At 38.9% G+C, this 27002-nt stretch overlaps 6 protein-coding genes across 10 annotated transcripts; 3 read left to right on the plus strand and 3 right to left on the minus strand.

Moving 5' to 3' along the window:
• Positions 1-2103: 2103 nt before the first annotated feature.
• LOC121742112 (ETHYLENE INSENSITIVE 3-like 1 protein) lies at positions 2104-4990 on the plus strand. Of its 2 annotated transcripts, none has more exons than XM_042135151.1 (2): positions 2104-2332; positions 3082-4990. In XM_042135151.1, exon 2 carries the CDS (start codon positions 3159-3161, stop codon positions 4755-4757), a length of 1599 nt encoding a protein of 532 aa, XP_041991085.1. In that variant the 5' UTR covers positions 2104-2332; positions 3082-3158; the 3' UTR covers positions 4758-4990. The 2 variants fall into 2 exon arrangements, with proteins under 2 accessions (XP_041991085.1, XP_041991086.1); XM_042135152.1 differs by lacking the exon at positions 2104-2332 and adding an exon at positions 2360-2649.
• Positions 4991-7321: 2331 nt separating this feature from the next.
• Positions 7322-10045, plus strand: LOC121742363. 2 transcript variants are annotated; one of them, XM_042135482.1, is made up of 6 exons: positions 7322-7775; positions 8500-8893; positions 9099-9183; positions 9288-9374; positions 9478-9723; positions 9817-10045. In XM_042135482.1, exons 1-6 carry the CDS (start codon positions 7615-7617, stop codon positions 9888-9890), a joined length of 1047 nt encoding a protein of 348 aa, XP_041991416.1. In that variant the 5' UTR covers positions 7322-7614; the 3' UTR covers positions 9891-10045. The 2 variants fall into 2 exon arrangements, with proteins under 2 accessions (XP_041991416.1, XP_041991417.1); XM_042135483.1 differs by lacking the exon at positions 7322-7775 and adding an exon at positions 7800-8399.
• Positions 10046-11070: 1025 nt separating this feature from the next.
• On the plus strand, positions 11071-11778 carry LOC121810307 (NDR1/HIN1-like protein 13). Its single transcript, XM_042211105.1, has one exon. The coding sequence runs from the start codon at positions 11071-11073 to the stop codon at positions 11776-11778; it is 708 nt and encodes a 235-aa protein (XP_042067039.1).
• A 1654-nt stretch (positions 11779-13432) lies between these two features.
• Positions 13433-14873, minus strand: LOC121810308. The gene is made up of 2 exons (XM_042211106.1): positions 14055-14873; positions 13433-13972 (listed from the first exon to the last, which is right to left on the minus strand). Exons 1-2 carry the CDS (start codon positions 14871-14873, stop codon positions 13433-13435), a joined length of 1359 nt encoding a protein of 452 aa, XP_042067040.1.
• Positions 14874-17911: 3038 nt separating this feature from the next.
• On the minus strand, positions 17912-22680 carry LOC121741641 (nitrate regulatory gene2 protein-like). 3 transcript variants are annotated; one of them, XM_042134490.1, is made up of 6 exons: positions 22200-22680; positions 20553-21703; positions 20144-20215; positions 19282-19496; positions 18813-19027; positions 17912-18643 (listed from the first exon to the last, which is right to left on the minus strand). In XM_042134490.1, exons 2-6 carry the CDS (start codon positions 21655-21657, stop codon positions 17980-17982), a joined length of 2271 nt encoding a protein of 756 aa, XP_041990424.1. In that variant the 5' UTR covers positions 21658-21703; positions 22200-22680; the 3' UTR covers positions 17912-17979. The 3 variants fall into 3 exon arrangements, with proteins under 3 accessions (XP_041990424.1, XP_041990426.1, XP_041990425.1); XM_042134492.1 differs by having other exon boundaries at positions 22118-22205; XM_042134491.1 differs by lacking the exon at positions 22200-22680 and adding an exon at positions 21877-22188.
• Positions 22681-24215: 1535 nt separating this feature from the next.
• Positions 24216-26864, minus strand: LOC121740856. The gene is made up of 3 exons (XM_042133489.1): positions 26561-26864; positions 25389-25716; positions 24216-24609 (listed from the first exon to the last, which is right to left on the minus strand). The coding sequence occupies exons 1-3, from the start codon at positions 26709-26711 to the stop codon at positions 24405-24407; spliced, it is 684 nt and encodes a 227-aa protein (XP_041989423.1). The 5' UTR covers positions 26712-26864; the 3' UTR covers positions 24216-24404.
• Between the last annotated feature and the right edge of the window lie 138 nt (positions 26865-27002).

Genomic DNA, 27002 nt, shown 5'->3' on the forward strand with positions numbered 1-27002 from the left:
AAATATGTATTCTATCTAAAACAGTACAAAATATTTTAAAAAAACAGAAGCAAGTAAAAATACACATTATATTAGAGAATATCAACTAATTTTCATGAGTGTACCGTTTTTTTTGAGTTGTTTTATTTGCCCAGTCTATGAATTTAGAAGTTTTTGTCTTTTCTAATAAGATACTAGCTAGTATTTTTTAAAAATGATTACAAAAAAAGATACATTTATTAGTTTTTCTTTTGGAAAAAATATTCATTTTAAATTTTTTACTTATTCATTTTTTTTGTCTCCTAGTTTTTTTTCTCGACCGAATTTATTAAACCATTATATCTCATGAAATATTACTGTGAACAGAACTTGACTTGTTTTTTAAATTGAAATAAACAACATTATATGTCAATTTATAATGAATATATACTAGTATTAAACAATATACATGGTCCAATTACGGCAATAAAACGTCAATTAATAGCCAAACCATCATTTACTAAGAAAACAAATTAAAACAAATTAATTAGTACTTAGAAAGATAAGAAGATTCGATCTCACTTCTTCACTGTTTAGATTCTAACGACCTTTGCTATTTTTTTAACTTTCGCTCAAGATCCACCTAATTCTTCTACTCTATCATCACATCATTCTGCATGTGAAAATTGGTCATAAAATTTGAGTTCGCGTATTCCTCACGTACTTGAACGTCATAAAAAATGTATGGCCACAGAAAGTTCACAATCTGTAACTAATATTCTGTTAATTCTATAAATGTAAAGTTTTTCGTATATTTTAAAATTAAAATATAAGCATCAACAAAAGATGATACTATAGTGTGTCCTATTTGCAATCTAGTAAAAAAAATAGAAGCAGATAAACAATATATATACATTAGAGAATATCGATCAATCCTCGTCCCTAAAAAACTATTCAAATTTTATCTGCCCACCTGAAAAGTTTATGTTGTTTATCATGATGTTTAATTTGAAAGCTATTCTCTCCATCATCGGCTAATTAAGTTACATTTCTAATTTACATGTGTTCGAGCTAAATGAGTTATTTTATCTTTTAGCAAAAATCATTATTTTAATTTTTATTATTAATTTTGTTTTGTCTTTTACTTTGTTTTCACAATTTAATTTAATAAATACAGTACGTATATTTTTTTTAAATCTTACGATGGTAAACAGATGATTCAAATAAATTATGTACAGAATGAAAATGGTATACTGAGTAATAAATAGAATGATGGTTTGTGATACATTGCAATAAAGCTAGAAATTAATTAACTCAGGAAATATTATTGTGTACAGTAATGATTCGTTTTTTAATGTAATAAACACCATTATATGTCAATTTGTGAATATTAGATAATATACCTACGGTCCATTTAGGGAAATAAAACATTGATTAAAAGCTAAACTCCTGTTGCGAATCTAAAAAATTAAAATTTTGAATTAAATATTAGAAATAATAATAAGCCTCATTTCTTTCATGCTTGGATTCTAACTACCTCGACCATTTCTTCAACTTTAGCTCAATATTCACCTAATTTTTCCGCATTTATCGTCACATCAATCTGCTGGTGAAAATTGGTTATAAAATTCGAGTTTGCGTATTTCTCACGAAACCAAACGTCAGAAAAAGTTTATTACCACGAGTCGCTGAAACTGATATGCAATCTACTAATTCTATACATGTGGAATTTTTCGTACTTACATATTTTCATATATTTTATAACTGAAATATAATCATCAAAGGAAGATAAAATATATTCCAAAGACTACAAAAATAGTACTACAAAAATATCATTAAATCAGCAAATGACTTAATTTTAATGATACAAACAACATTACATGCCAATTTTAATGATACAAACAACATTATATGCCAAACTCTCATTTACTAAGAAAATGAATTAAATTTTCAAAAATTAATACAATTAGGAAATATTGCTCTGAACTGTAAATAATTAGTATTTTTAATGTACTAATAAACAACATTTTATGTCAATTTCAGGTGAATATTAAATAATATATAGGGTTCAATTAGGGAAATAAAACGTTGATTAATAGCCAAACTCCTGTTGTGAATCTAACAAAACTCTCTCTCTCACACACACACGTTGTATTAAATTTTCTTACACGGCTCTGCTTCACGAAACGACAATCCGATTTATGAAGCACCACTCCAATAATTGTCATTATAAATAACACTCCTCTTCTCCCATCAATTTCTTCATCCCTCTCTCATTTTCTACACAGGGTCAATAGTTTTCTGCGCCAAGGACAAAAGGGGATTGGACCTCTTTTTCTCCTTCACAGGAATTCTCTCAGCTACAAAGAAAACAGTAACTATCTACTGCTGCTTCTTCGTTTCTTCTTGCTTCATTCCTTGCACGCTTCTAATTATGTCTTCCTTCATTTTGAGTTGAAAAGTTGGAGTCTTTGATCGATTTGTTGTTTATAATAGTAATTTATTTTGAAAACGTGCGGAATTAGGGGTGGGTTGCGTGATGAGTTTTTCTTCTTCAGTGCCCCACTAGTAATATTTTCAATTACAAAATTGGGGGTTTTCAGTTTCATAAATATTAGGCTTCTTCTTTCTTCCCTGACTTTGTGAACAGCTTATGGATCCGATTTTTTGGAGAAATTGATTTCGCAATTTGTATGTAAATCGTTTTAATTCAAATTTCAGATGATTCTGGGCTGTGGCATGAGTTTTTACCAAATACTATAGCTATTTGATGCTTCAATTTGTTTCACAGCTTTCATGTTTTTTAATATTTCTTCTGCAATTGCTACCTTTTTTCTGTAATCTGTTAGATCTGCGGTTTTGCTTTTAGATTTTAGTAGAATTTTAAAACTTTGAACTGAAAGCTCACCTTTCTCTTTTCCAACTTTTTGGTTAAAGTTCATGTGATCTCTGTGATATGCTAAATTTTGTAGTTAGGTTTATTACTATTATAAATTTCTGCATAAATGTATAATCGAATAAACCAGAAATGGAATCTCTGCATGTGTTTTAATTTTGTCTCTGTATAAATTTTAGCAATCTTAGCTGGAAATTTCTTGATGTTCATAATTTGCTTGTTTGCAGGTAGGAACACCTTTTTTGGTGATTCCTTTTTAACTCTTTCAAAGCTTGAAGCTGAATAGAGTTCAAAATCTGAAACGATGATGATGTTTGAAGACATGGGGTTTGGTGACATTGATTTCTTTCAATCTCTCCCTGTAAAGGGAGCAGATATGTGTGCCGTGCAGCCTGCGGAGTCTGAGGCCGAGGCGGTGGCAGAGGATGATGACTACTCCGATGAGGAGATCGATTTGGATGAGCTCGAGAAGAGAATGTGGAGGGACAAGATGCGGCTGAAGCGGCTCAAGGAGATGAGCAAGGGGAAAGAGGGTGTTGATTGTGTGAAGCAACGGCTTTCGCATTCGCATTCGCAGGAGCAGGCGAGGAGGAAGAAGATGTCGAGGGCGCAGGATGGGATCTTGAAGTACATGTTGAAAATGATGGAAGTGTGCAACGCTCAGGGGTTCGTGTATGGGATCATCCCGGAGAATGGCAAGCCTGTGAGTGGGGCGTCCGACAATCTGAGGGAGTGGTGGAAGGAGAAGGTGAGATTTGATCGCAACGGGCCAGCTGCGATAGCTAAGTACCTGTCGGATAACAAGATCCCGGGCGAGAAGGAGGGTTGTAGCGCTATTGGTCCGACTCCTCACACGTTGCAGGAGCTTCAGGACACTACCCTTGGGTCTCTGCTGTCTTCTCTGATGCAGCACTGCAACCCTCCCCAGAGGCGATTCCCATTGGAGAAGGGGGTTTCGCCTCCGTGGTGGCCGACTGGGAATGAGGAGTGGTGGCATCAGCTAGGCCTGCAGAGGGACCAGGGTGGCCCTCCGCCTTACAAGAAGCCTCACGACTTGAAGAAGGCGTTCAAGGTTGGCGTCCTGACTGCGGTCATCAAGCACATGTCTCCCGACATTGCTAAGATCCGGAAGCTCGTGAGGCAGTCTAAGGGTTTGCAGGACAAAATGACTGCCAAGGAGAGCACGACCTGGCTGGCCATTGTTAACCAAGAGGAAGCCATTGCTCGAGTACTCTACCCCAACCACTGCCTGCCCCTGTCCTCCTCCGAGAGCAGCGGACCATTCCCCATCAATGAGTACGACGTGGAAGGGGCCGAGGCGTCTAGCTATGACGTGCACGAGCAGAAGCCTAGCCCGCTTGCTCTGTTTCATCCCCCCATCAAGGATGAAACCATCATCGACTTGGACTTCTCCAAGAAGCGAAAATTGATCAATGAGGCGAATGGCACGACGATGATAATGGATCAACCACCGGCACTCTACAACGACACTCGCTATGGGTTTCGTGATCGAACGTGGAGAGACAACCACAACCACCAGCCTGAGTTTGGGGTTTCGAGCTTCAATAACAACACCAACAACAATCAGATGAACGGGATGAAGCTGCCAACCGCGTTTCCTCCAAATCCAGGATCTTTCGATCTGTCTGGAGCTGGGGTTCCGGAAGACGGGCAGAGGATGATCAACGAGCTTATGTCGTTTTACGAGAGCAATCTGAATGCAGGTAATAATAACAAGGAGGTGGAGACTGTGAACGTAGCCGATGATGCTGGGCTGTTCCGGTCAGCTGATGGTTTCCCGGCGATGTTTAGCTCGCCGTTCGACATGTCTGGGTCGGCGGACTTCGGCGAGGGCTTTCAGAGGGACAACATGGCGAAGCAGGATGTGTCTATGTGGTACTAGCGAACTAACGATGCGGCCTCAATCAGAACATGGCTTGAGTTGTGGAGTAATAAAGCAAATGAGGATTTATGTTTGAATCCTGATTAGGTTTATGTAGATATTATATGAATATGTAGTTTATCATAGTAGTTTAATTTTGTTGTGTAGGTTTGTTTTTATTTGCTCTGTTTCTATTATGTTTGGTTGTTGATGTACAAAGCTTAAAATATCATGTGTTTTAACGTTTCAGGAAATATTTTGTTGGCTCGAGATCTATGATAAGTTGATATCTGATAGTATCTCTCTCTCCTCCCAAACACACACACACACAGTTCATCCACATCCACATCCATAAAACTTGTCTCAATGCAACAAATATTTTCGATGCAAATAAGGGGAAAATTATGTTTAAATATCATACTTTTGTGTTTTTTTGCAATTACGATCAGATCCAATTATAAGTTATTAGTTCTCTATCAAAATATAATTAATCAAAATTAAAATAAGATTAGGTTGGATACATTGAATCCTAACCAAAAGAGTCGGATCCACAAAGTTTCCTGTTATAGCAACTATTAATTGGCATAAATTCATTTGCTGTTTTTGGGCATACTAAGGCACATGTGGGTGTGCATGCATCCACACACTTTGATCTATGCATGTATCCTCGCTCTCAGCATTATGTCACATATATTAAGTCAAAACTTTCTCTACAATGTTTTTGTTAACATCAAAACATAAGGGGTGTAAATTTAAGCAGTCATAAAAACTAGTACTATGATACGGTTGTTGCCGAGCAAGCAACAGACAACTTAGACTAGGAACGCACACTAGCCCGAAGAAGACGAAGAGAACGATGAAGCAGTGGAATATATAGAAGAGAACAACGTGGAGGGAGCAGAGAAGGCTGGAGAGAGTACTCAAGAGAGTGAGAGACGAAGGAGATAAGGGCGAGTGCGCGCCCGAAGAGAGCCACACGGCCACCTAATCGTCTCCACGATTATGTGGCGTGTTAATTAGTTATGTTCGGTCCTTGTTATTAATTGACTTTTATTATTTTTATTACTAACTATTGATTGAGTCGAGCATAATTATAAGCTCCGTTTTAGGTTTTCTTTGTTAGTCATTTCCGAAGATGAGTAGGAGGTCGAACCAAGATATATGGTTCTTAGTCTTTATAAATAGGGATTGGTATTACTCATCCAATTAATGAATGATAAGTTACTACATATTTATCGCCAAAAGTGATCACAAACCCTAAACCTACTTCAGTCTTCAGCAAAGTTCGACGGGAACCCTTTTCACGTATCGAGCCAAAGCAGACGATCGCCGAGCCTCCGCAGGTCGCCGATCACCCCCTGTCTGCCGAGCTAATCGTCGCCGGATGACCGTTGAGGAAAAAACGCCCTTAATAATCTAGTAGTGGTATTTTTAGCATATTACACATATTTCTTGTGGACGAACAAATATAGAAATGATATGTTTTTTTATGATTAGAGTTAAATTTTATTTGAGATTATTTAGTTGTAACTATATGGACTATATAATAAAATTCACTTTTTTGTCATATACGTTAAAAAAATTACTTATTAATCGGATATTAAATTACATTTTTATGAAAAAAATGTGTATTACTACAATTTTTGTAAAAACTTTTCCAAAGAGTTAACAATAATACTAATATTCTACTTTTGGCAGGTATATACGAGTTAATCACATTTTGGTTCACTTTTCCAAATTTGTATTTTTATTACTATATCTTTTATTTTTATTACTAGTACATTTTTTGTAACAACTATTTATATTTTGATATGTCTCTTGAAATTAATTTTTTTTTTTATTTTAGGATAGTTTTTTTTAATCTCTAATAAGGCAAGATTTACTCTCAATTATTTTTATCTTTCTACTATTTATTTTTTACTTTATTAAAAATAGTGTAACTTAAAAATTTTATATTTTGGGGGAATGAATTTAATATTAGTATTAATTTTTTTATATTTCCAAGCCGACCAAGCCCAATGCATTGAGTTTATTACTCAACCTAGGGATTTTTTTTTGTTCTAGAATAGAACTTAGATTCCGTGTTTGTACTGAACTTTTTTTTTTTCGGGTTTGGGAGAGACGCATGACCCTCATGCGTCTCCTTTTAATGAATCGCATGACGGAGATGCGTCTTTTATAGAGACGCATGAGGGACATGCGTCGTTAAATTTTTATTTTTTTTTTCTTTATTTTTTTTAAAAGACTCATAAGCGTCATGTGTCACAGGCAAAGACGCATAAGCGTCACGCCTCTTTCATTTTTTATTTTTATTTTATTTTACTATTAAAAAAAATAAAAAAAATAAAAAAATAAAAAAAATGAAAGACGCGTGACGCTTATGCGTCTTTCAAAAAAATAAAGAAAAAAAATAAAAATTTAACGACTCATGTCCCTTATGCGTCTCTATAAAAGACGCATCTCCGTCATGCGTTTCATTAAAAGGAGACGCATGAGGGTCATGCGTCTCTCCCAAAGGCGCAATAAAAAAAAAAGTCCGGTACACTAGAAGGAATGTTACATGTGGTCTAGAACAAAAAAGGAAAAAACCCCTCGACCTAGGGTTTGAGTGAGCAGCCGATTTTAGATGATCATCTCTGCTTATTCACGGCAATAATCACCCATAACTCTCGATCTTCTGTAAATCTTCGCCGGCTAGATTTGGAAAAAGCGCGTTCCTCTGTTTAGATCTTCATCGGTTTAGGGGTTTGCAAGCAAAAAATCATCATCATTGGTAGTTAAGTAGCATCAGAACCCTGCTATGATTTAGGAAATTGATAAATTTGGGGAGAAATACATTTCGTCGAGTTGAGTTTTGAGCGATAAGGAGCTCCGAACAATGGCGACCAATGCAATTCGTGATGCGCTTATGAAAAATTCCAACTTTGGGAGCCAAGCTTTCAGCTCCAAAGGCCTATTCTCCGGAAGCTTCGTGGGTGCCTCCTCCTCCGCCACTTATTTCGCCATTGCAACTCCTTTTGCTTATCGAGCTTTGTTTGGGTATGTTGTGTTTAATAATGTGTATATTTTTGTTTGACAAATGCAGTAGGTTGAAGCATTGAGCTGTTGATATTTTGATAGATGATAATTGTTTTTGCTTTTATTTGATCCAACCCAGTAATTATATTGGGGAAAAGTTATCATTTTTTATCCCAGCTTAGGTGGAATTGAAGTGTTAATGTAGGGATACTGATGCAATAGGAGCTTGATTGGTTGTAGTAGTACTAAATTAGTGATTGATATAGTAAAACATCGGCTTCTGCTTCCACCGGTTTGCATGTACCAGTCTATCATAAAGCTGTTGGTTATTTCTGCAGTTTGAGAAAATTTGCTTGGTTCTTTAAAGAGTTAGGATTGCAAAGTTTGTGTGATCATTCATGTATTTTGTTAATCCCAAGTAAAAGCCCACTATGAGATTTGAAGAAAGCATGGCTGTTTGAGATTATCATAAGTAATGTAAATTTTCATTGTTATGTTTATATTAATCCCGGAACAATTATTGCTATATCTTTGCTAGTCATTTCCTCAACTTCTTTCTAGAATGTATTGTTTTCAAGGGGGACTTTTATGCGATGGTACCCATGCTATGCAAGGTCTGGATAGTATCTGCATGGCTTATGAAAGGTCTTGTGTCCAGTAAATTTTTTGTATCACAATTACTTAATATTGCTTGTGGATTGATCGGATGGTGTATTAGTATTAATGTATCCACGTTTTATCTCAGGGATGGCCCTATGCACATTACCTATTGTGATGCTGGTGCAGTCCTAGATGAAGATTTCAGTTCTGTTATGCAGAGCGGGCAAGTTGGCTATGTTGATGCATCTGTTGCTGTGAAGAGCAGTAAAAGTATTTCCACTTGGAATACTTTCGGGAATGAAGTAAGAGATAGTTTCAAGCAGTATGATATCCAGTTGAAACCACTCTTCTCAGCATTTCATTGGAAAAATTTTGGCCTGACATCATTGAGGTCTTTTATGTTATTCTATTTGCCTCTTTTGGAACCCCGTCCACCTAGAGAGGATGACGAGGAAGACTTTCTAGTTGAGAATCCTGAAGAGCATCATGTAGATTTGGTTGAGCCATTTAAGAAATCAGTGATACAGATAGCCCGTGAGGTAATATTCTTTACTTGATATCAGTGTAAAAATGGGTATAGTTTATTTTTCCAGTCTAGCAGTATGCCGTAACTAAATATTGATGAGAATTGAGAACCATACATAGAGTCTTGGTTCTTCACCAAAACTAAATTTTTGGCTTCAAGCGCCAGAATTGAGTGTTTTTTGGCTAAATTAACCTTTTTGTCTTGCTGTCCATGTTCAGACGAGTGTGGTTACCACAAGGCGTATCCTTGAAAGACTTGCTGTTCATTTCGCTTCACAACGCATAGCATGGAAACTTCTGAAGGGTAATAATATATAGTACAATCTTTATATGTTAGTAGTATATTTTTTTTATACCAGTTCTTCACACGTTCTCTAAATGCCTTACATTACATATTAACCACCGCAGATGTTCCCAAATCCGCAATTCGGAAGGCAGCAAGGAAAATGCCAACTTGTACATTCTGTTTCTGTGTTAGCAGAACCACCCTCAGAGGTCCCATGTCTAAACCTTGGACTCTTGCATAAGCTTTCGTTGGTGAAACCTAGTACTTATCATTTTTTCTAGATCGTGCTAATACCTATCTTTCTATTAATAGGACATCTCCTCGGAGTTGTAGCTTCATGGGCTGTTCAAGTTGGCATCAATATCTATGGATTTCTTTATACTATAACTAAATCCAAGAATGACAGTGATGCAACAATTGATACAACAGAGGAAATTAAGACACTCGGAAAGAAGGTTTATGGTACCAGTGTCCGATGTGTTTCCTCACTAGTTTTTGCATCTATCGGAGCTGGCATTGGAGCTACGTTGATTCGTCCCTCAACGGGGCAGTGGGTTGGTATGACACCATAATGATTCATGATGATAACCATACTGATTAACTGTAATTAGTGGAGTAGTACTAAGTATTTTATGATTAATTTTTTTGCAGGGTGTTTGCTTGGGGATTTAGGAGGACCAATTATCGTTACATTCTGTTTCGAGAAACTTGGCTGGGCACTTTAAAGGCTCGTACCAACAGAGAGAACAATCGCTTCTACAGACAGACACTTATATTTTTTACTGGCACTTTTTCATTTTTTGCTCTGCGCTGGTTGATGATTGTAACTTATAAATGGAGTAATTTATTTCAAAAGAAATAAAATTGAATTATTTACTCACACGTTTTGTTTTGGTATAAGAATCCGTCTGCAAATTAATGTTGTAATTGCATCCATGAATTAGATGGTTGTAATTTTGGTTTAACAGACATTGAATGGTAATGTATAATTGGATACTGAAGTAGATTCTTAATAGTTTTATTTGCAATCTTACATTTCTGGATAGTCATTTAATTATTTAAAATAATAATAGCTCTGTTCCTTCATAGTTGATTCATTGGGGGACCCCCTGCCTATTCCCCCGCAGCGACAAGCGACCCATGCATCTGGAGCATCATCCCCGGCATCTGGGGGATCGCCCCGGGCATCTGGGGCATCATCCCATACCACTGCGGGTACATGTTGTAGTATCCGAGCATCATTCCCGGTGGCATTTGAGACTGAGGCATCATCCCCGGCATTTGAGGTATCATAGTGGACATCGGCGTACTCCCCCCGATGGGAAAATGGGGCGCCGGTGACTCGCTCGAGGCGGGGGAATCGCTGTTGTGGTGCTCCATTGTTGATTCGAAAGAAAGGTATTTTTAGAGAGATAGAAACTTGTTAATACAAGTGGTGCAAATGAAATGAAGTTCAACGGGATGTATATATAGGAACCGAAAAAAAATATTTAATGAAAAAGCGGAATTCCGCGGGCGTCAACGCAATGGCGGACGTCTGCACGGAACGCCGCGGAACTGCGAATTCCTTCGTGGAATTCCGTATCTATGCCTGGGACGCGCAATGGCGGACGCCCGCTACGGAATTCCCGCACGCCGGGGGAAATTCCGCGTGGACGTCCGCCATTGCTGATGCAACAACTGTTTTCACGCGGATGCCAACTTATCAAACACAAACACACACACACACATATAAAAATTCAAAAAATCTCCACGCTGCGTGTGTATATATTATAAATAGATATCTTGCCCGTAGGGACGTAGCGCAGTTGGCAACGGAGGGGCAGATCTTGCTGCAATATTATAAATAGATATCTTTACTGCCTCATTCCCAATTTCCAATTTCCCATTCCCGATTTATGAAGAATGGCTGCCGCCGCAGACTCTCCGCCTCCGCCTTCGCCTTCAACCGACGCACCACCACAAGCTGAATCCGACCAGATTAAGAAGCCTCCGCCTCCGAATCTGGCTCCTCCACCCACAACCTACGTCGTCCGGGTACCGAGAGAGCAGATCTTCTACTATCCTCCGCCGGGGAACACCGCAAAATACGAGAAGCTCAGCCGAGGTAGAGAACGCCGGAGCTTCTGCTGCAGATGCTGCTGCTTCACCTCATGCCTCCTCTTCCTCTTGATCATCGCCGCTGCCGTCTCCGCCGTAGCGATGTACCTGGTCTTCGGATTCCAATCGCCGGGTTACACAGTGACCAAAGTCGCTATACACGGAATGAATCTAACTTCCGCGACGCCGATCTCACCGGGATTCGACGTCACCGTCAGAGCCGAGAACCCTAATCGCAAGGTCGACATCTACTATTTGAAGGAAAGCTCCGTAAATGTTTACTACGACGGAGTGATGCTCGGCTACGGCGTTTTGCCCGATTTCTACCAGCCGAGGAAGAGTGTGACGGTGGTTCGGGCGACGGTGGCGGGTTCCGATATCGTTCTTGGCGGTGCCGCTAAAGCGAAGTTAAGGAATGCGCAGAACCGCGGGAAAGTGCCGTTACTGTTGACGGTAGAAGCGCCCGTTAAGTTTGAAGTGGGAGCCGTTAAGACGCCGTTTTGGACAAGTTGAGTAATACTCCCTTCGTCCAGCAATAGGAGTCCTGTTTTTCAGTTTTGGGATGTCCGGGAATAAGAGTCCCGGTTCTACTTACCATATTTGGATAATTAAATTAGCCTCCCTCTTCCCACTAATTTACTCAAATGCCATTAAAAAAATAACCCCCCCCCCCAATATTCTCTCACTCTCTTCATTACCCTCCCTTGACTCTCTCACTTCTATGCTCTCACTCTCTGACTCTTGCTTTCACTTATCTTCATCCGTCGAAACCCTAAACTCCGCCGCCTCCTATTCCTCCTCCCCCCACGTCGACCGTCGATGGAAAATGCACCCTCTCCACCCCGATCCCCCATCTATGGGTAAGATTCGGCTGGAAATCGCATTGAACTTCCACGTTGGCCTCGGCTGAATCCGGCGCCGGAGTGGACGTTCGACCCGTCGGAGGGGTCGATCCCGACTCCTATTGCAACCCACCTGTCACCTATTCCTACATACTCCTGGGAGGCGGGTGATTCGATGTCTACCGTTGTTCCTGAAACTCCGACGGTCGACGTCCCTCCCTGGACCGATTCCCAGCCCCCTATGTACCTTGAAACTCCAGATCTGGAAGCTATACCATCGACCATGCTCGAATCTGAGCTTATTGTCCCTAATACGCCGGCGACCATGCTCGAATCTGAGCTTATTGTCCCTGATACGCCGGGTTACGAGAGATCGGAGTCCAATTTGGACCCTGAAGCTCCGCGAGTGAAGAGGCGGAGGCGACCTGTTGAGGAAGAGGATTGGTTCAAGGAGATCCTCCTGATTCTCTTACCCGGCATGAAAGATCTCCTCTAAACTTGTGAGTTGTGTAAGAATCACCCCCTGTGTAGGGTTTGAAGATTCTGGATTTTAGGGTTTAAATTTGGCTATTTTGTTTTGTTGATTTAGCCACCCCCTTATGGGTTAGGAGGTTTAATCTGTGCCTATTTGATGACATTTGTGGTTGGAATATGATGAAATATGTTGTGTTTGGCTGATTACAATACTACATTATCTGATGGAATATGTATGTGGAATATGATGAAATATGCACTATTTGGCCGATTACACTACTGCATTATCTGATGGAATATGTTTGTGGTGATTATCTGTTGATGTAATTGATGGATTATGATGAAATTGGAATTCGGTTGCTGCATTATCTGTTGGGATATGGTTGTGGTGTCTGTTGTGTGTGAAATAGCCACCCCTTAATTCTGGTTTGGAGGCTTTTCACTATGCATATGATGACATTTTTCTGAGGTGATTGCATAATGCTTCATTATTGCTCAAGTACTTATGGAATATGTTTGTAGTTGCTACATTATCTGCTGGGATATGATTGTAGTTCCTGTTGTGTGTGAAATAGCCACCCCAATTTCTGGTTTGGAGGCTAGAGCCAATGGCCTATGATGAAACTTTTATGAGGGTCTCATATTCATTGTCCTGAATCTGTGCATTACACTGGGCTTGCACTATGTATGTATACCAAAAACACCAAAAAATTCAGACCCTAACCCAAAAAACATAGGGGCTGACCAAACACACCCAAAAAAATCAGCCTACCCTATTCACTAAACACTATGGCCTGACCAAACACACCAAAAAGATTAGACCAATATCCCATACCCAATCTGATGCTGACCTAGAAGCCAAATGCATTTGACAGAGGCTCAATATCATACATTGCCCCAACACTGTTCTCTGGCATTTGTAAGTAGTGCAACACATCTCTCACAACAACCTCCTCCACTTCCAGCACATTGGGGAGTTCCCCATTTCTATGCAGTCTGTCCTTGTTGATATGTGGGACTTTGTATCCATTTCCACCTCTGCACTGTAGGATTTCATTGAGGCAAGCTTGCAAGCTTAGGAAAACTTTGTTGAGAGTTTGTGGTGACAACTCTTCAAATGAGCTACACACATTCCCCACAAGTTCATCCACAGTCTTGCAAGGTTTCTCATGTTGCAGTGATTGAATTGCTCTAAAAAATCCAAGGTCTAAGATGTTTGTGTCAGGGGAATTAGGTGGTTGACAAATCAGTTGGATTCTAAATCCATCTGAATTGGCAACAGCCTGAAAATCTGCATCCATGGCAGTTATGTGTGGGGTTGCATTGTCTTGCTGAATGTAAATGTCTTTACTTGCCCCAACAGGCCACTTGGCCTTAATTGCAGGTATAATCTGACATCAAGAACAATAACATAACTAGATGATGATCTTTTTAGAATTATTAAGATCTGATAGAATGAAAAATGTTGCATACCTGTTGGATAAGGCAGTCCTTCATTACTGACTTTGTGACTGAATTGATTGCTTTGGTTTCCATGGTGCCTCTTGCCCTGTTCTTTGACCTCCTCTGTGCTGGCAGAAATTCAGTGAAGGGAAATATTCCCACCTTACCATCATAAGTGGACTGCCCATTTATACCAAAGTGTGGTCTACTGACAGCACACATAAACATGACTTTGGTGATGTATCTCTTGGATTTGCATGTCCTATATGGCTCATCCTCATCCGGCAAGAGGTAGTACCTGTCTGATACCTTGGTCATATAGAACCATTTTTCATCTATATGAACTACATTATGCATGCTCTGAAACTTAACTCTACCTTGAGTAATCTGTGGCTCAAGTTGACTAAGACTCCATCTAGCTCTTGCTATCTTATTCATATTGGTGAGGGCAGGTTTGATTGCATTTGTATGTGGCCTTAGTTTACCTTGCTTCACCCAATGACCTAATGTGCTCTTACTCACATTCAATTTTACTGCCATTTTCCTCAGGGATGATCTTTCAAGAGTAGATAAGTTTCTAACCTTTTCTTGATCAAGTTCTAATCTGTCAACATGTTGATAACCTTTAACCTTTCCTTCCATCAATGCAGGTTCTCCCCTTTGCATCTGCTCCTTGGCTGCCTTCCACAGCCTGTATACTGTCTTCCTACTGATGCCATGAGCTTCTGCTGCCTCCATTACAACCCCTCTTGATAGTACTCCATCATGGCTATGCTTGAGTAGAAACTGCACCACATTATTCTTGATATTGCTGCTCAAGTGCAGGGTTTGCCTCTGCCCATTATCCATCCCAATGATGAAAATTTTCTGAGGGAATTAAATTTACTTGATGATTGGGAGTGTTTTTGGTAGATTTTCAGATTTTGAGTTGGTGTGAGGTGGATTAAATGAGTGTAGTTGATGCATTTATAGCAGCCATCAATGTAACTGTACTTTTTGAAGAGGGAAATTTGAAAATTTGCCTTCCCTCAATTTCTTTGTAGAGGGAAATTTCCCTCAAACTCTATGTAGTTGGTGCATTTATAGCAACCAGCTGGAGCAGCTTTATTGAGGTGATTTCACCTAATTTTGATCAAGTTGTAATGAAATGGATATTTTTATATATTGAGTGTTCTTTTTAAATTCAGTTGTCCATGTCTTATTCCCAATTTAAATTTTGGCAGCCATTAAGGTACAATTGCATTCCATGGAGTCAGCCGAAACGTGCTGCATTATTACATGCAATCAAACAAAAATTGAAGAATTCTTCCTACTGTTATAAAGGCACGTAAATTACCCTTTTGGCAGTCATCAATTTAATTGGCTGCCATTCAACTTTGGTAAACATCAATTTAATTGGCTTTCTTGAATTCCATAGGTTATGCTCAATTTTAATTTAAACTAAAATTGGTGGGTCCCAAATTCCACTACCACACACCATTTATTATACACTCTAACAACTTTCTTAAAACCCGTGCCCGGGAGAATTGAGACTCCTATTGCTGGACGGAGGGAGTAAAGCACAAATTGTTTCTAAGCATTGTGATTATAGCGTTAGAACATCCGCGAGCAGGACGGCGTCCGTCCGTGTCAGCGGTACGGAGACTTTGTCCGCCGTTGCGCTCGCGCCGCTGTCATGACGCTACTCGATGCATCGAGCACGTCCGTGCCAGCGAGCAGGTGACGTGGCAGGCGCTGATTTTTTTTTAAATCGGTTTTTAATTAAAAAAGCTGATTAAAAAAATATTTTCCCACTTTTCAAAAAAATTATATCCTTTTTCTACCCACTTTTAATTTTTTTTTCATTTTTTCCCCTAAAAATACACATTTTCATCTATAAATATCCTCACTTTCACACCAAAATATTCACACCACACTACACAATTCTCATCTACATTCTCTCTTTCCATTCTCAATCTTTCTTCCACTCTTACAACATAACAATGTCCGGCCACGACGATCAACGCCCGGGCTCCCACGGTTGGAATCCCGATTGGTTCGGTTCACAACCGTTTCCTAGTCCGGAAACAGAATATTCAGCCCCTCCTCAAACCCAAAGTTCGGGAGTTCCGGGTGGCTACCGGCCTTACTCGATCGACGACCAAGATGCCCTCGAAGGGCTATACGGGTGGACACCCGAGCCTAGAGCGAGGCCGAGCTGCCCCTCCCAAACTCCGACTACTCCTACTCGCGGTGTCCGCACACCGTACACTCCGGCGGAGATGGAACAATTGTTCAAGGCGTTCTTGTCAATCTCCGAAGATCCGGAGGTTGGCACGAAACAATCCGGCGATCATTATTGGTGGCGCATCTGTCGCCGGTACAATGAAAACCGGCCGGGGGGAACAATCGAGCGCAACGAGAGTATGGTGCGCAACGCCATATACAGAGCCAAAGAAGAAATCCAAAAGTTCCAGGGGTATTACCTCCAGGAAGAGCGGTCGGAGCGAGGTCGACATCATCAGTTCCGCCTTGTCGACCTACCGATCCATGGACTACAAGCCGTTCAAGTACCTCAACATTTGGCAGGAGACGAGGTCGCATCCGAAGTATAGGGGAGGCGTAACATCCTCCTTTAGCGGCTCCTCCAAACGGTCAAGGTCGGTATCCCTATCCGACGCTGGCTCCGAAGACGTGGCTAGCCAACTTGCCGGAGCTAACTTGGGTAGCCCCGACGCCGGCCCGAGCGGTTCCCAACGCCGACCGCAAGGAAGGAAGAAGGCGGCGGCCAACTGCCGTTGCGCCGCGACTCCATCCGGCGATGCTCCCGAACCCGCTCCAGTTCCCGTTCCCTAGGCGCCACCTCCACCCCCCACAAACTCGTTGTGGGCGATTTTGGCCCAACTCAATATGGCCGATAGGTCAACTATGACCCCCGCGCAACTTCGATCGCATGAGACCATGATATTGGGTCTCCAAAAACAATTGGGGGTAGTGCCGCCGGATGAATAGTCTTCCAGGTGAGTATTTTTAGGCTTTAATTATATAATTTTTAATTTTTAGGAGTTTAATTATGTAATTTGTAGGAGTTTAATTATGTAATTTTTATTTTTAGGATTTAATTATGTAATTTTTATTTTATTTGGAATTTGTAATATTATTTTGGTTTTTTTAATGAATTTTAATATTATGGAAATGTTTTTATTTAAATTGAATAATAGAATGGTGGGACCCTTGTGCTCGTCCTTGCGAAAGAGCACGATTGTGGGTGTTGTGCTCTTGCCTAAGACCAGACATAAAAAGTGGAGCCGGGCCCACAACCGTGCTCGTTGACAAGAGCACGGTTGTGGATGCTCTTACACTTTTTGGATAGATACGATCAATTAAAATTCATTTTTCTTACTACTTTAGGGCAGAAGTCTAAATTTTAAATTTCTGTTCATTTATCAATAAAAAATTTTAAATACTACGAAATTGATGAAATTTCATCCATAAATTAGCAATTACTAGCACTTATCTCCTTCTCGTCTCCTCCGCGCGCGAAAGCCTTGAAATAAATTTCCTATGCCGTTTATTTTTGGAATAATAGTTATTTAATTTGGTCAAATTCTTATTTGGCCATGATCTTTGAAATCAGAAATTACTTAAATCACTAAATTTCAATTTTTTCAAGTGTCTCATTCATGCACAAATCGATGACTTTTGATGATATTAAAAACGACCATATTTCAAATAAAAAAATAAATAAGAAAATAAAGAAATATTTATGTTAATGAAACAAGTTGTTTTGAACATCATTTAAATTTGACATTTGTACATGACGAGACAATTGAGAAAAATTAAAACTTCGTGTTTTAATATTCAAATTTCAAAGTTCATGAGACAAGCCAAAATTTGATCACACTTTATAATTTAAATGATTATTATTCATTTATTTTTATTTATATAATAATAATAATACAACATGCATCCTAACTCAGACCACAACCTGTGACTGTGATCGTTGCAACAAAAACTGTTCATAGCTCATCTTGGCATCTTGGGTGGCCTTCTGCAGTTCAGTAAACATCCTCAGCGAACATTCTGCAAAGCTGTTTAGTTTCACAAGAAAACCTTCCAAGCTCGTCCTAACACGGTCCAGACGAGGCACAGCATAGTCTAGATCTCTCAGTGTATCCATTGCAGCCTTGTTTCTGTTGGCTTTGGCCTGCTTCTTCTCTTGACGTGGGAGAAACTGAGCAACTTCCGCAGCCAGTTCCTTGATAGAATCAGCAACGCCTTTAGAAGGCAGGGTGTCGATCATTTCCAACCAGGCACCACATAGCATGTATATAGGCGGACCGCAGTGTCTCATGGATGGTGGTCTCATCCTTCTGTTCCTCTTGGAAGGTTTCTTCTGTGGCACTGAGACGCACTTGAAGAGCCATTTATCGATGGCTTCCACGTAGATTTTCTGGGCGCTGATCCATTTCGTGAAGCTGGATGATAGAGAGCTGAGTCTATACCCGAGCTGGATGATGATTTGTCTTTGTGAATCTGATTGCATTTTTAATTTTGTGCTTCCGGGGGCATGAGATTTCGATATGATGAGTTCTTGTAGCTTGTGGCAATCCATCATTGTTTCCCACATCTTCCGTAACCTGTCATCAATGACATGAAAAAAGTATATGAGCTGACAGGCTAACAGGAACCATCGAAAGGAAACAACAGCGAGATTAGGCTATGATAATTGTTTATTAACAAATTTGGCATCTACAGAAATGGAAGATATCGGGTTAACATTGATTGTAAGCTTTGGATCGAACTTACTCCTCAATTAACTCCTCGAGCTGTGGCTGAAGTTCGGTATCTCTAATAACTTCTATTTTCTGTGAGATTGCATTGATTCTGTGAATAGCCACTGTAATTCTTGAATGTAGATCTTTGGCTGCTGCACGAGTTTTTTCAGTATTCTCTCCGCGTGATTCTCTCTGTCGAAGAAGCTTGCACTTCTGTTCAAAACTACTTTGAAGTGCCTCACTAGCCTGCAGGCAGAGATGGTATCCAAACACAAGAGTTACAATTGTGAAGCGACTCAGGCGATAAATCAAAGTGATGCCTGAAATATCAGCATCAGTTCTAATAAAGTTAATTCAAGATACTTCATCTTTATCTCCTTTCATGTATGATGAGAATGAAACCAAAGCTGGCATTCTGCTGTTTTTATATTGCCATGTAAGTAAAATATCAGAAACAAGATTCCTAATATCCAAGTAAGGAGGAGGGAAATTGAGCTGACCTTCACTTCGTCATAGAGTTTCTTCTCCCATGCGTAAAGCCTATCTAAGGTTGAGGCATGGCTTCCAGAGACCATGCAGAAGTTGTCGAATAGAGTGTTATTAGGATCAGCAATATCACCATTGGAGTTTGTAGCTACAAGATTTCGAGATGATAGAGAACGAAATGATGCTGACCGGGGCCATGTTAAGTACTTGACTGAATTTTGAGAAGGTTCTGATGAAGGAAATGCAAAGTCAATTAAATAAGTAAATAATCAGATAGTGCCTAGTAGAGCAACAAACTGAAAGTCGTACTAAGTTGTTAATTTGCAATCCTTATCTCAAAGCAAGAAATCAGTTCCACCAATTACTAAGAAACTAGAGTAGCTTCATGCTAATTCTATTGTGCAACCTTGTTTAATTGTACACACAAGTCTCTTGATTAAATCACATTTATCTAAAAAAACTCATTAGTTAAATAGACCTTACATATTATGCCACAGAGATAGTACTACATTATAACAAGTGTGATTAATCATATGCATGCTTGAAATTAAGTTCTGTTCTTGTTCAACCTTCTAGACAAAATGATATCGACCCAAAATAAATTGAAAGAAAATACAGTGTCACATGCTATAAAAGTGTATGTTCTAAAATGAATCTACACACTTATCTTTCTCCCACAATGCATTTTTCTCCTAGAACCACTTTTCATATAACATCTATAGATTCAATGTATGATTTGTTTAGAAGCAAAATTAAGTTATGTCTAATACACCAACTCAATCTAAGGTATTTCTTTCCCATCCAAGGATCATGTGTCTTTCCTTCACATTACAATCAGCTATGTCATATTGCAAATCTCAGGCATGATTCACCTACCTTGTTGAACCTCACTTGGATCTTTCCCACAAGAGAAACAAGACTTTAGGAGTGATGTAGCTGCTAACCTACCTGTCAAACAAAGAAAGATTTATTTCCAAGTGAGACAGAGAGTATACGGAAGGAGAAGGCTAAAGAAAATATATGTGATCAGTGATCCACTATGTTAGAGTCAATTTATCACTTAGTAAAAAAATTTCCTTGTAAAATACACCTACTCCTATGATGCATTTCCCCTAATAACACATTATCTTGATGATGCAGTAAATGAGTGCAGAAAGAAGCAACATATAAATCTTCCATAGGTCATTAAACTTTATTCTGAAGTCTCATTTGAAGGGTTGCCTCAGAGAAAATTACTGATTAAAAGCATGTCTAGATAAGAAACCAATAGGCGTGAGAGAGTTACGTTCTCTCCCAGTCAAAACTGGACGGAAATGGAGTTTATTTGCTTCTAGCATCCGCGGAACTTCTTTTCCAGATTCAGATGCTTTAACAAAGAGCTGTTCAATGTCACTGATGCTAGAATACAAGTCCTTAGGCACAACCTTGTCTTCAAGTGCACCTCTGACATCAGCTCTAGTTTCCTTATCATTTCTACGAAGCGATAGACCAGGAGAATTATTTTTTCTCCCATTTGCAGAATTGGTTTCCAATACTACAGCTTCAGGATGCCTGTCGGCTGAACTACCATTTACAACATCAGCTTTCCTTCCGTTCATATGATGCGTGGTTTCTGATTCTGTACTAATGGCAGACTCACCATTGCTGACACCCTCTGCCCCGGTGTTGACATTTTTAAAACTTCTAACAAGTGAAGCTATAGGAGGTTCATCAAATTCTTCTTCTGATCCATGTGTTTCTTCTGAGGACACACTCACACGTACATCCTCCAAATCAGGAATCCCTTCCTCTTTCCTAAGATGCCTAATCTCATCAGAGTCCTCGGAACCCTGATCAAACATCCTCTTTCCTTCAGCAGAATAGTCATTGTCCACATGGTGGAACAGGCCAAAATAATCCCAAGGAGACTCAGGTCCTTCCGTTGAACGGGGAGTGGTGACAGGAGGAGTAGTTGAATCAACTGATACCACAACAGGAACAGGAGGCTTTTCTTCAATTTTGCTGGAAACTGTCCCTGTAAATTTCATAGGATGAGCCTGGTACTGGCTCGAGACTCGAGGTGAAGGGGATGGCAACAGATTCTCTGTTGCATCTACATCTTGTGATTGAGACGGAGACAAGGAAGATAACCGATTGAAAGACTTGTCAGTCAAAGCAAGGAGCTGAGGAGTAGCAGTTATTGATGGATAGACTAAAGATTCAACTTGAAGATGATCAGGTTCCACAAATCTCCTCAAAGCAGCTCCTATGATTTTCAATTCCCCAATATAAGCAGTGTGAGCTGCTGCAAGAGAACACCTGCCATTAAGTGCTTGCTTGATGAACTTCTTCCTAGCGCGGCAGAGCTGCAGGCTCTTGTCTTCCTCCAACCGGGAATTCGAAGCCCCCATCACTTGCACCTATTCAATATACGGCCTTCTTCTAGCTTCAAATGTCCTATGCCACAAGATTAGCATGAAACATCAGATCAGCCAAATCTAATCTTACCTAATCTAGAGATTTTCTTTCTAATAATCACTTGAATAATGATGGTTTCAAATTTTCAGTGCATGAATAATGTGTTCTTAGTTACACCCTCAGCCATCTTCAATAACTGAAAATTGTACTACCTCATAATGAAAAATAAGAAAGTTGGAATGAAATGAAAATTATTCAACACAAAGTGAGGATAATTCTCCTGCAATATGCTAGAAAGGAAATTAGGAAGTCCTTGAAATTGAATTGACAATACCAAACACCAAATCAGATAAAATGCACATTCATACAACAGAATCTCAGAATAACTAGTGCAATTAAAGCATGACAATGCAGGAGCTGAAGCAGCAGAAAATTACAAGCGAAAAAGCATACACGGAAAAGGGGGAAAAGAAAAGTGAAGTAAGCAAAGCCACAGCAAAAAGAAGGCAAGGGATGAAAAGGAATATTTGGCCACCTTTTCCCCTTTATACATGGGAATTATAGATTTATGCGCAACGGAATTCAAAGTGGCGATGATAGTGGTGGTGAAGGAGTTCACTGCAGATTAAGATAGAGGGAATCTTCGCCACACATACACACAAAAAGGAGGAGAGAGAGAGAGAGAGAGGTAACTTTTGATGCGATTGTGTGTGTGAGTGCGTGTAAGCCTGTCACCGTCACGTAGGAAAAAGGCAAACCGGTAAGATCAGCAAAGGTTGCATGCAAATGAAAATCCCCATTCTCCAAAAAGTGAGAGAGAGAAGGTAATCTGACATTGCAGGCAGAAGAGATGAAAATTATACTACTGTTATTCACTTTTTAGGGTGTCAAAAAATGCATACTGGCAAAATAAGTCAAAAACTGAATATTTGATTTATTAAATTAAAATTTAAAAAATTTAATTCGATTTTTTTGATTCAGCTTAAACTTAGCAAATTTGGTTTTTCGATTCGTTTGACAAAAAAAATCGAATATTCATCATAGGCCTCTCTCTCATCTTCCCAATAATATGAGCGTTACACCTACGCAACAGGCCGGTGGACCTATCTCTCTCTCCTCTTTACTGCAAGCTTAAATAGGGTAATATCACTCACATGCCAAATTTCTCTATATTGGAAAATAAAAAAGATTACAATCTACTGGAGTACAATACAAAATTTATAATTGATCATTTATAATCTCTAATTAAAGCTAAAGATGGAATTGAAGAAACAAGCTGCAACACTTAACTGCAGCACAAATATTATCAACATGGGCTTGACGATGAAGATGAAATGCAGCTTAATTGTTACGTCGTTTCTTCTTCAACAATACCACAAATTCGAGTTAACACATATGGTAAATATATCGCTAAGTTAATGAATCATATTGTCACAAGTAATCACACAAATTCGAGTCAACACCCAGGGTAAATATATAACTAAGTCAACGAATCATATTATCACATGTTATTACACAATTTACATTTCACCTATTAAAATCTCACAATTGATTTGGTTCGTCAATTTATGTGAAGTGGGATCCCTATAAGTTGGTGTCACGTCTTATCACATAGTAAATGCAATGTACTGCATGATTTCGTTAAGATTTTTTTTCATTTTGCAGTTGTCGGTCGTAGCTAAATGTAAAATAAATCAAACTATTTATTAAATTTAATTTAAGGCTAGAAGATTGATTACGGTGGATAAAATAGAACTAGTTAAATAAAGTATTGCATTAATATTTTCTCAATTAAATATCACTGCATGAGTGGTCATGAGTAGAGGATGATACTACATACTGTACTATACACCATGACAAAAATTTATACTAGTAGTTTCAAGTTGCAGTGTCAAGTCTTATGTCCTTGGCCCAACTGCCTTATCCATCGGCCAGCTGTTTCACTCATCGATATGCCTATAAATTAGTATAGTGATTAATCATTGGGTTCGCCGATGGATATCATTAGTAATTAAAAATAGAAAAGAAAAGAAACAATTCCAAATTAAATCTGAATCTTTGTGCATTAACGTTAAAAGATTAACCTAATTTCTTAATTATTTTAATCTTCGAACCCGGTCGAGCAAGATTAGTCGGATTCTACCAAAGGCACGCTCGACACTTTTGGTCAAACCAAAAATAAATAAATAATTTAAAACTAGCTCATAATAGAAAAAGAAAATGAAGACATGACCACCACCGTGATATTCGTCACTCTAGATATTTTCAAAGAGACGCAGTTGGTATATTTTCGTTTTATTTGTTTTGTAATATTGCTAAAATATAAATTTGGCCACCACGAAAAATCCCTCCATGTGCGGAGTAACTACTTTTACGTGTTTGTTTTTGTCCAATTACAATTTTTACAACGATTTATAGTAGTAATAGATAACCTACTTCCAAAGAGAGAAAAACAACCCCTGAGGCCCTGACAATAAGTAATTTCAATCACAAGAGAATTGTAATTCTCATATCTGAGGATTGACCATCAATATATATAACAATACATGCATTGGTGAATGCAGCAATCCCGAGGCTCCGAACAATGAAGATCGAGAAAGCAAGAACTTCCATCTTAGCTCGTTGATCTGATTGAACAAGACAAATATGTTTTACAGTTCTTACGTATTTTGTATCATCACTTGGAATCATCAAACCTCAAAACTTAGAAACAAGGAATACATCCCTAATGCTAATATCCTTACAAAGAGATTATTTTCCGATGCAAATGCTCTCCATTTGAACCAGCTTCGCCATCATGATCGTGGAAAATGAGGGTCAGAACTCCGACTAAACATAGAACTGATCCTACAAGAAGCTTGTCGTAGCGTTCCACCCAGTGAAACTTGAGCTGACTTGCACCGTAAAATGAGAGAGCCACTAGCGACGTCATTACAGTTATCGTGCTGCAATGCCATATCATAACATGTCAAGGGTCATATTTCTAACTAAGATAAAATAGCATGAATTCCAAGATTTACAAAGGTACTAGTGTAAGGTTCATTGATTGCACATATCATTCTTGTATCTACAACATATAATCCAAAAACAGGCACACTCCGGTACATCAAGATGCAAAGTTCATTCGTCCTAATTAAATCCTTTTTGGGGATTAATATACCCTAATAAGAGATTGATGAACCTTATTTGGAATTTATCTGGGTGGATGTGCACAAGTTTTTGCCATTCAAGAAAAAGGAATGGAGCCTTCTCTTTTTTCCATTCTCATTACAAGCCAGAAAGTTCTCAATGTGCAACCTTAAATACTTGGATTGCGGGCTTTTGGCTAAAGTAAACAAGCTGGTATGATTTTTATCAGTGTGAAGTTCCTATGACCAAGAAGGGTTGAAGCTTTAAAACTACAAGGTTGTGTTGTAAACTAGATATTGGTCAGATAAATTGAATAACTAAATGATTTAATCTCTTTTAACTTTTAAGGAAATAATTGCACATAAAAGGAAAGGACAATAATCACGCGATGGGAAGATCCATTAGCATTAACCAAAATGCCAAATATTTGAACATAATATTACAACCACAACTGAATATGTCAAGTAAATAGTTTATTTTTGAATCCATCAGTTGAATTAACCATACTTGCTGCTAGATGTAAAACTTGTGGTTATAATAAAGTTTGACAGCAAAAGATGATAAAAGTAAGAAATACACACAAGATATTCATTACCTGAATAACAGGACTATGATAGCAAGCACCATCATCGAGGATGAGTTTCCAACAGCAAGAAATACTGGAAGAGTGGTTGCACAAGGAGACAATGCAGGGACGAGAACAAGACCGGCAACAGCCATTTTTTCCATAGGTTGATTGTGAGAATGGCTATGACCACCCTTTCCAGTAAGAAATAACACAATGTAACCACCACCAAGAAAAATCAGCAACAAAGATGCAAGTTTATGCACAGTTTCCTCTCCAGCTATAGTGTTTGTTATGGTGATTGCTGTTATGCCAAGCAGCGAAGTGGATAGAACATGCAATACTGCTCCAAAAGCAGCTGCAAACAGACAAACAATTAGCGCTCAGCACCATTGCAGTGACAAGAAAGTGGCACATTGGTAGTAAAACGATTGCTAGAAAATGAACTTATACGTTATGACTTTGCAAGGACCTAAAGCACAAGGATAAAACAGAAGCCAGAAAAATACTAACAAATGGCAAATCTTAAGAATTCAAGTCAGTATGTAACCCCAAGTTTACAACACAACCATCTCATTTCTCAAAAAATGAGGTATTACAAAATTTCTCAAAAATTTGTGCACTTCCATCCTAATGAAAATCAATAAGGGTTCATCAATCCTTGACTAGGGTGGATGCACCATACATCCAGATGTACCAAAGGTGTCCCTTAAATATAAGCTTATGTATATTGCTCAGGTGCTGATATTTTTCAGGAAAATTATTAAATACGAAAATTCAGTGGGAGTATAGATTAGGCCCAAGAGGCTGGCACAAGTCCTATATAAGGGTTAGAGACACGCACCTGTGTTTCAGGTGCAAGGACTCAAATTCTTGCACCGGTTTTCAAGAAGCACAGACGATTCTTTTCTTCCAAAACACAATAAAAACAGATCAGACGCTACATTTTACAAACAATAACCACAAACAACACACTGCTCGGATTTGCCTAGCATACAGCACCAAAATGCTTCACACACTTCCACCATGTCATTTCTTAGCCATGTAAAGTTCGAAATCCCCAATTAGCTCAATTTTAAGGTAAATAGGGGTTCAGATGCAGCAATTATGAGATCAATTAAACAAATTAAACAAAACGATCTTACGCAAGGAAAATCAATCTAGATCCCGCAAAACCCTACTAAATCAGGAGCATCACTTACTGACGAGAAGAGTGCGAGAGAGAGTCCATTTCTGAGCGCGGCCGACAATGGAAAACGGGAGCCAATGTGTAGGGATGAAGGAGTGCAGCAGCGAGACGGTGGCTATGCCGCCGATCGTCGACAAGTCCTCCGCCGTAATTCCACCCTCCATTTCCTATCGTCTTCAACCTTTACCCTGGATCGCCACTCTATAAAATACAAGTACGGTTGACAGAGCAGAGATCAGATTCAGGTACAAAGAAAATTGCGTTCCGGTGATATATGGAGTTAAATTTAAGCATAAATAATTAAATACATTACGTGTTTAATTTGCATAAATATAGTACTATCAATGAATATGACTCTAATTTTCTACCTACACCCAAAAAAAAGGATAAAGTTGTAAAACAGAGTGGACTATCTAAGATGGATATATTGTATTAATCTAATTTTAATGAATATA

The sequence above is a fragment of the Salvia splendens genome, chromosome 7 (genome assembly GCF_004379255.2).
Source record: "Salvia splendens isolate huo1 chromosome 7, SspV2, whole genome shotgun sequence".
NCBI classification, from domain to species: Eukaryota; Viridiplantae; Streptophyta; class Magnoliopsida; order Lamiales; family Lamiaceae; genus Salvia; species Salvia splendens.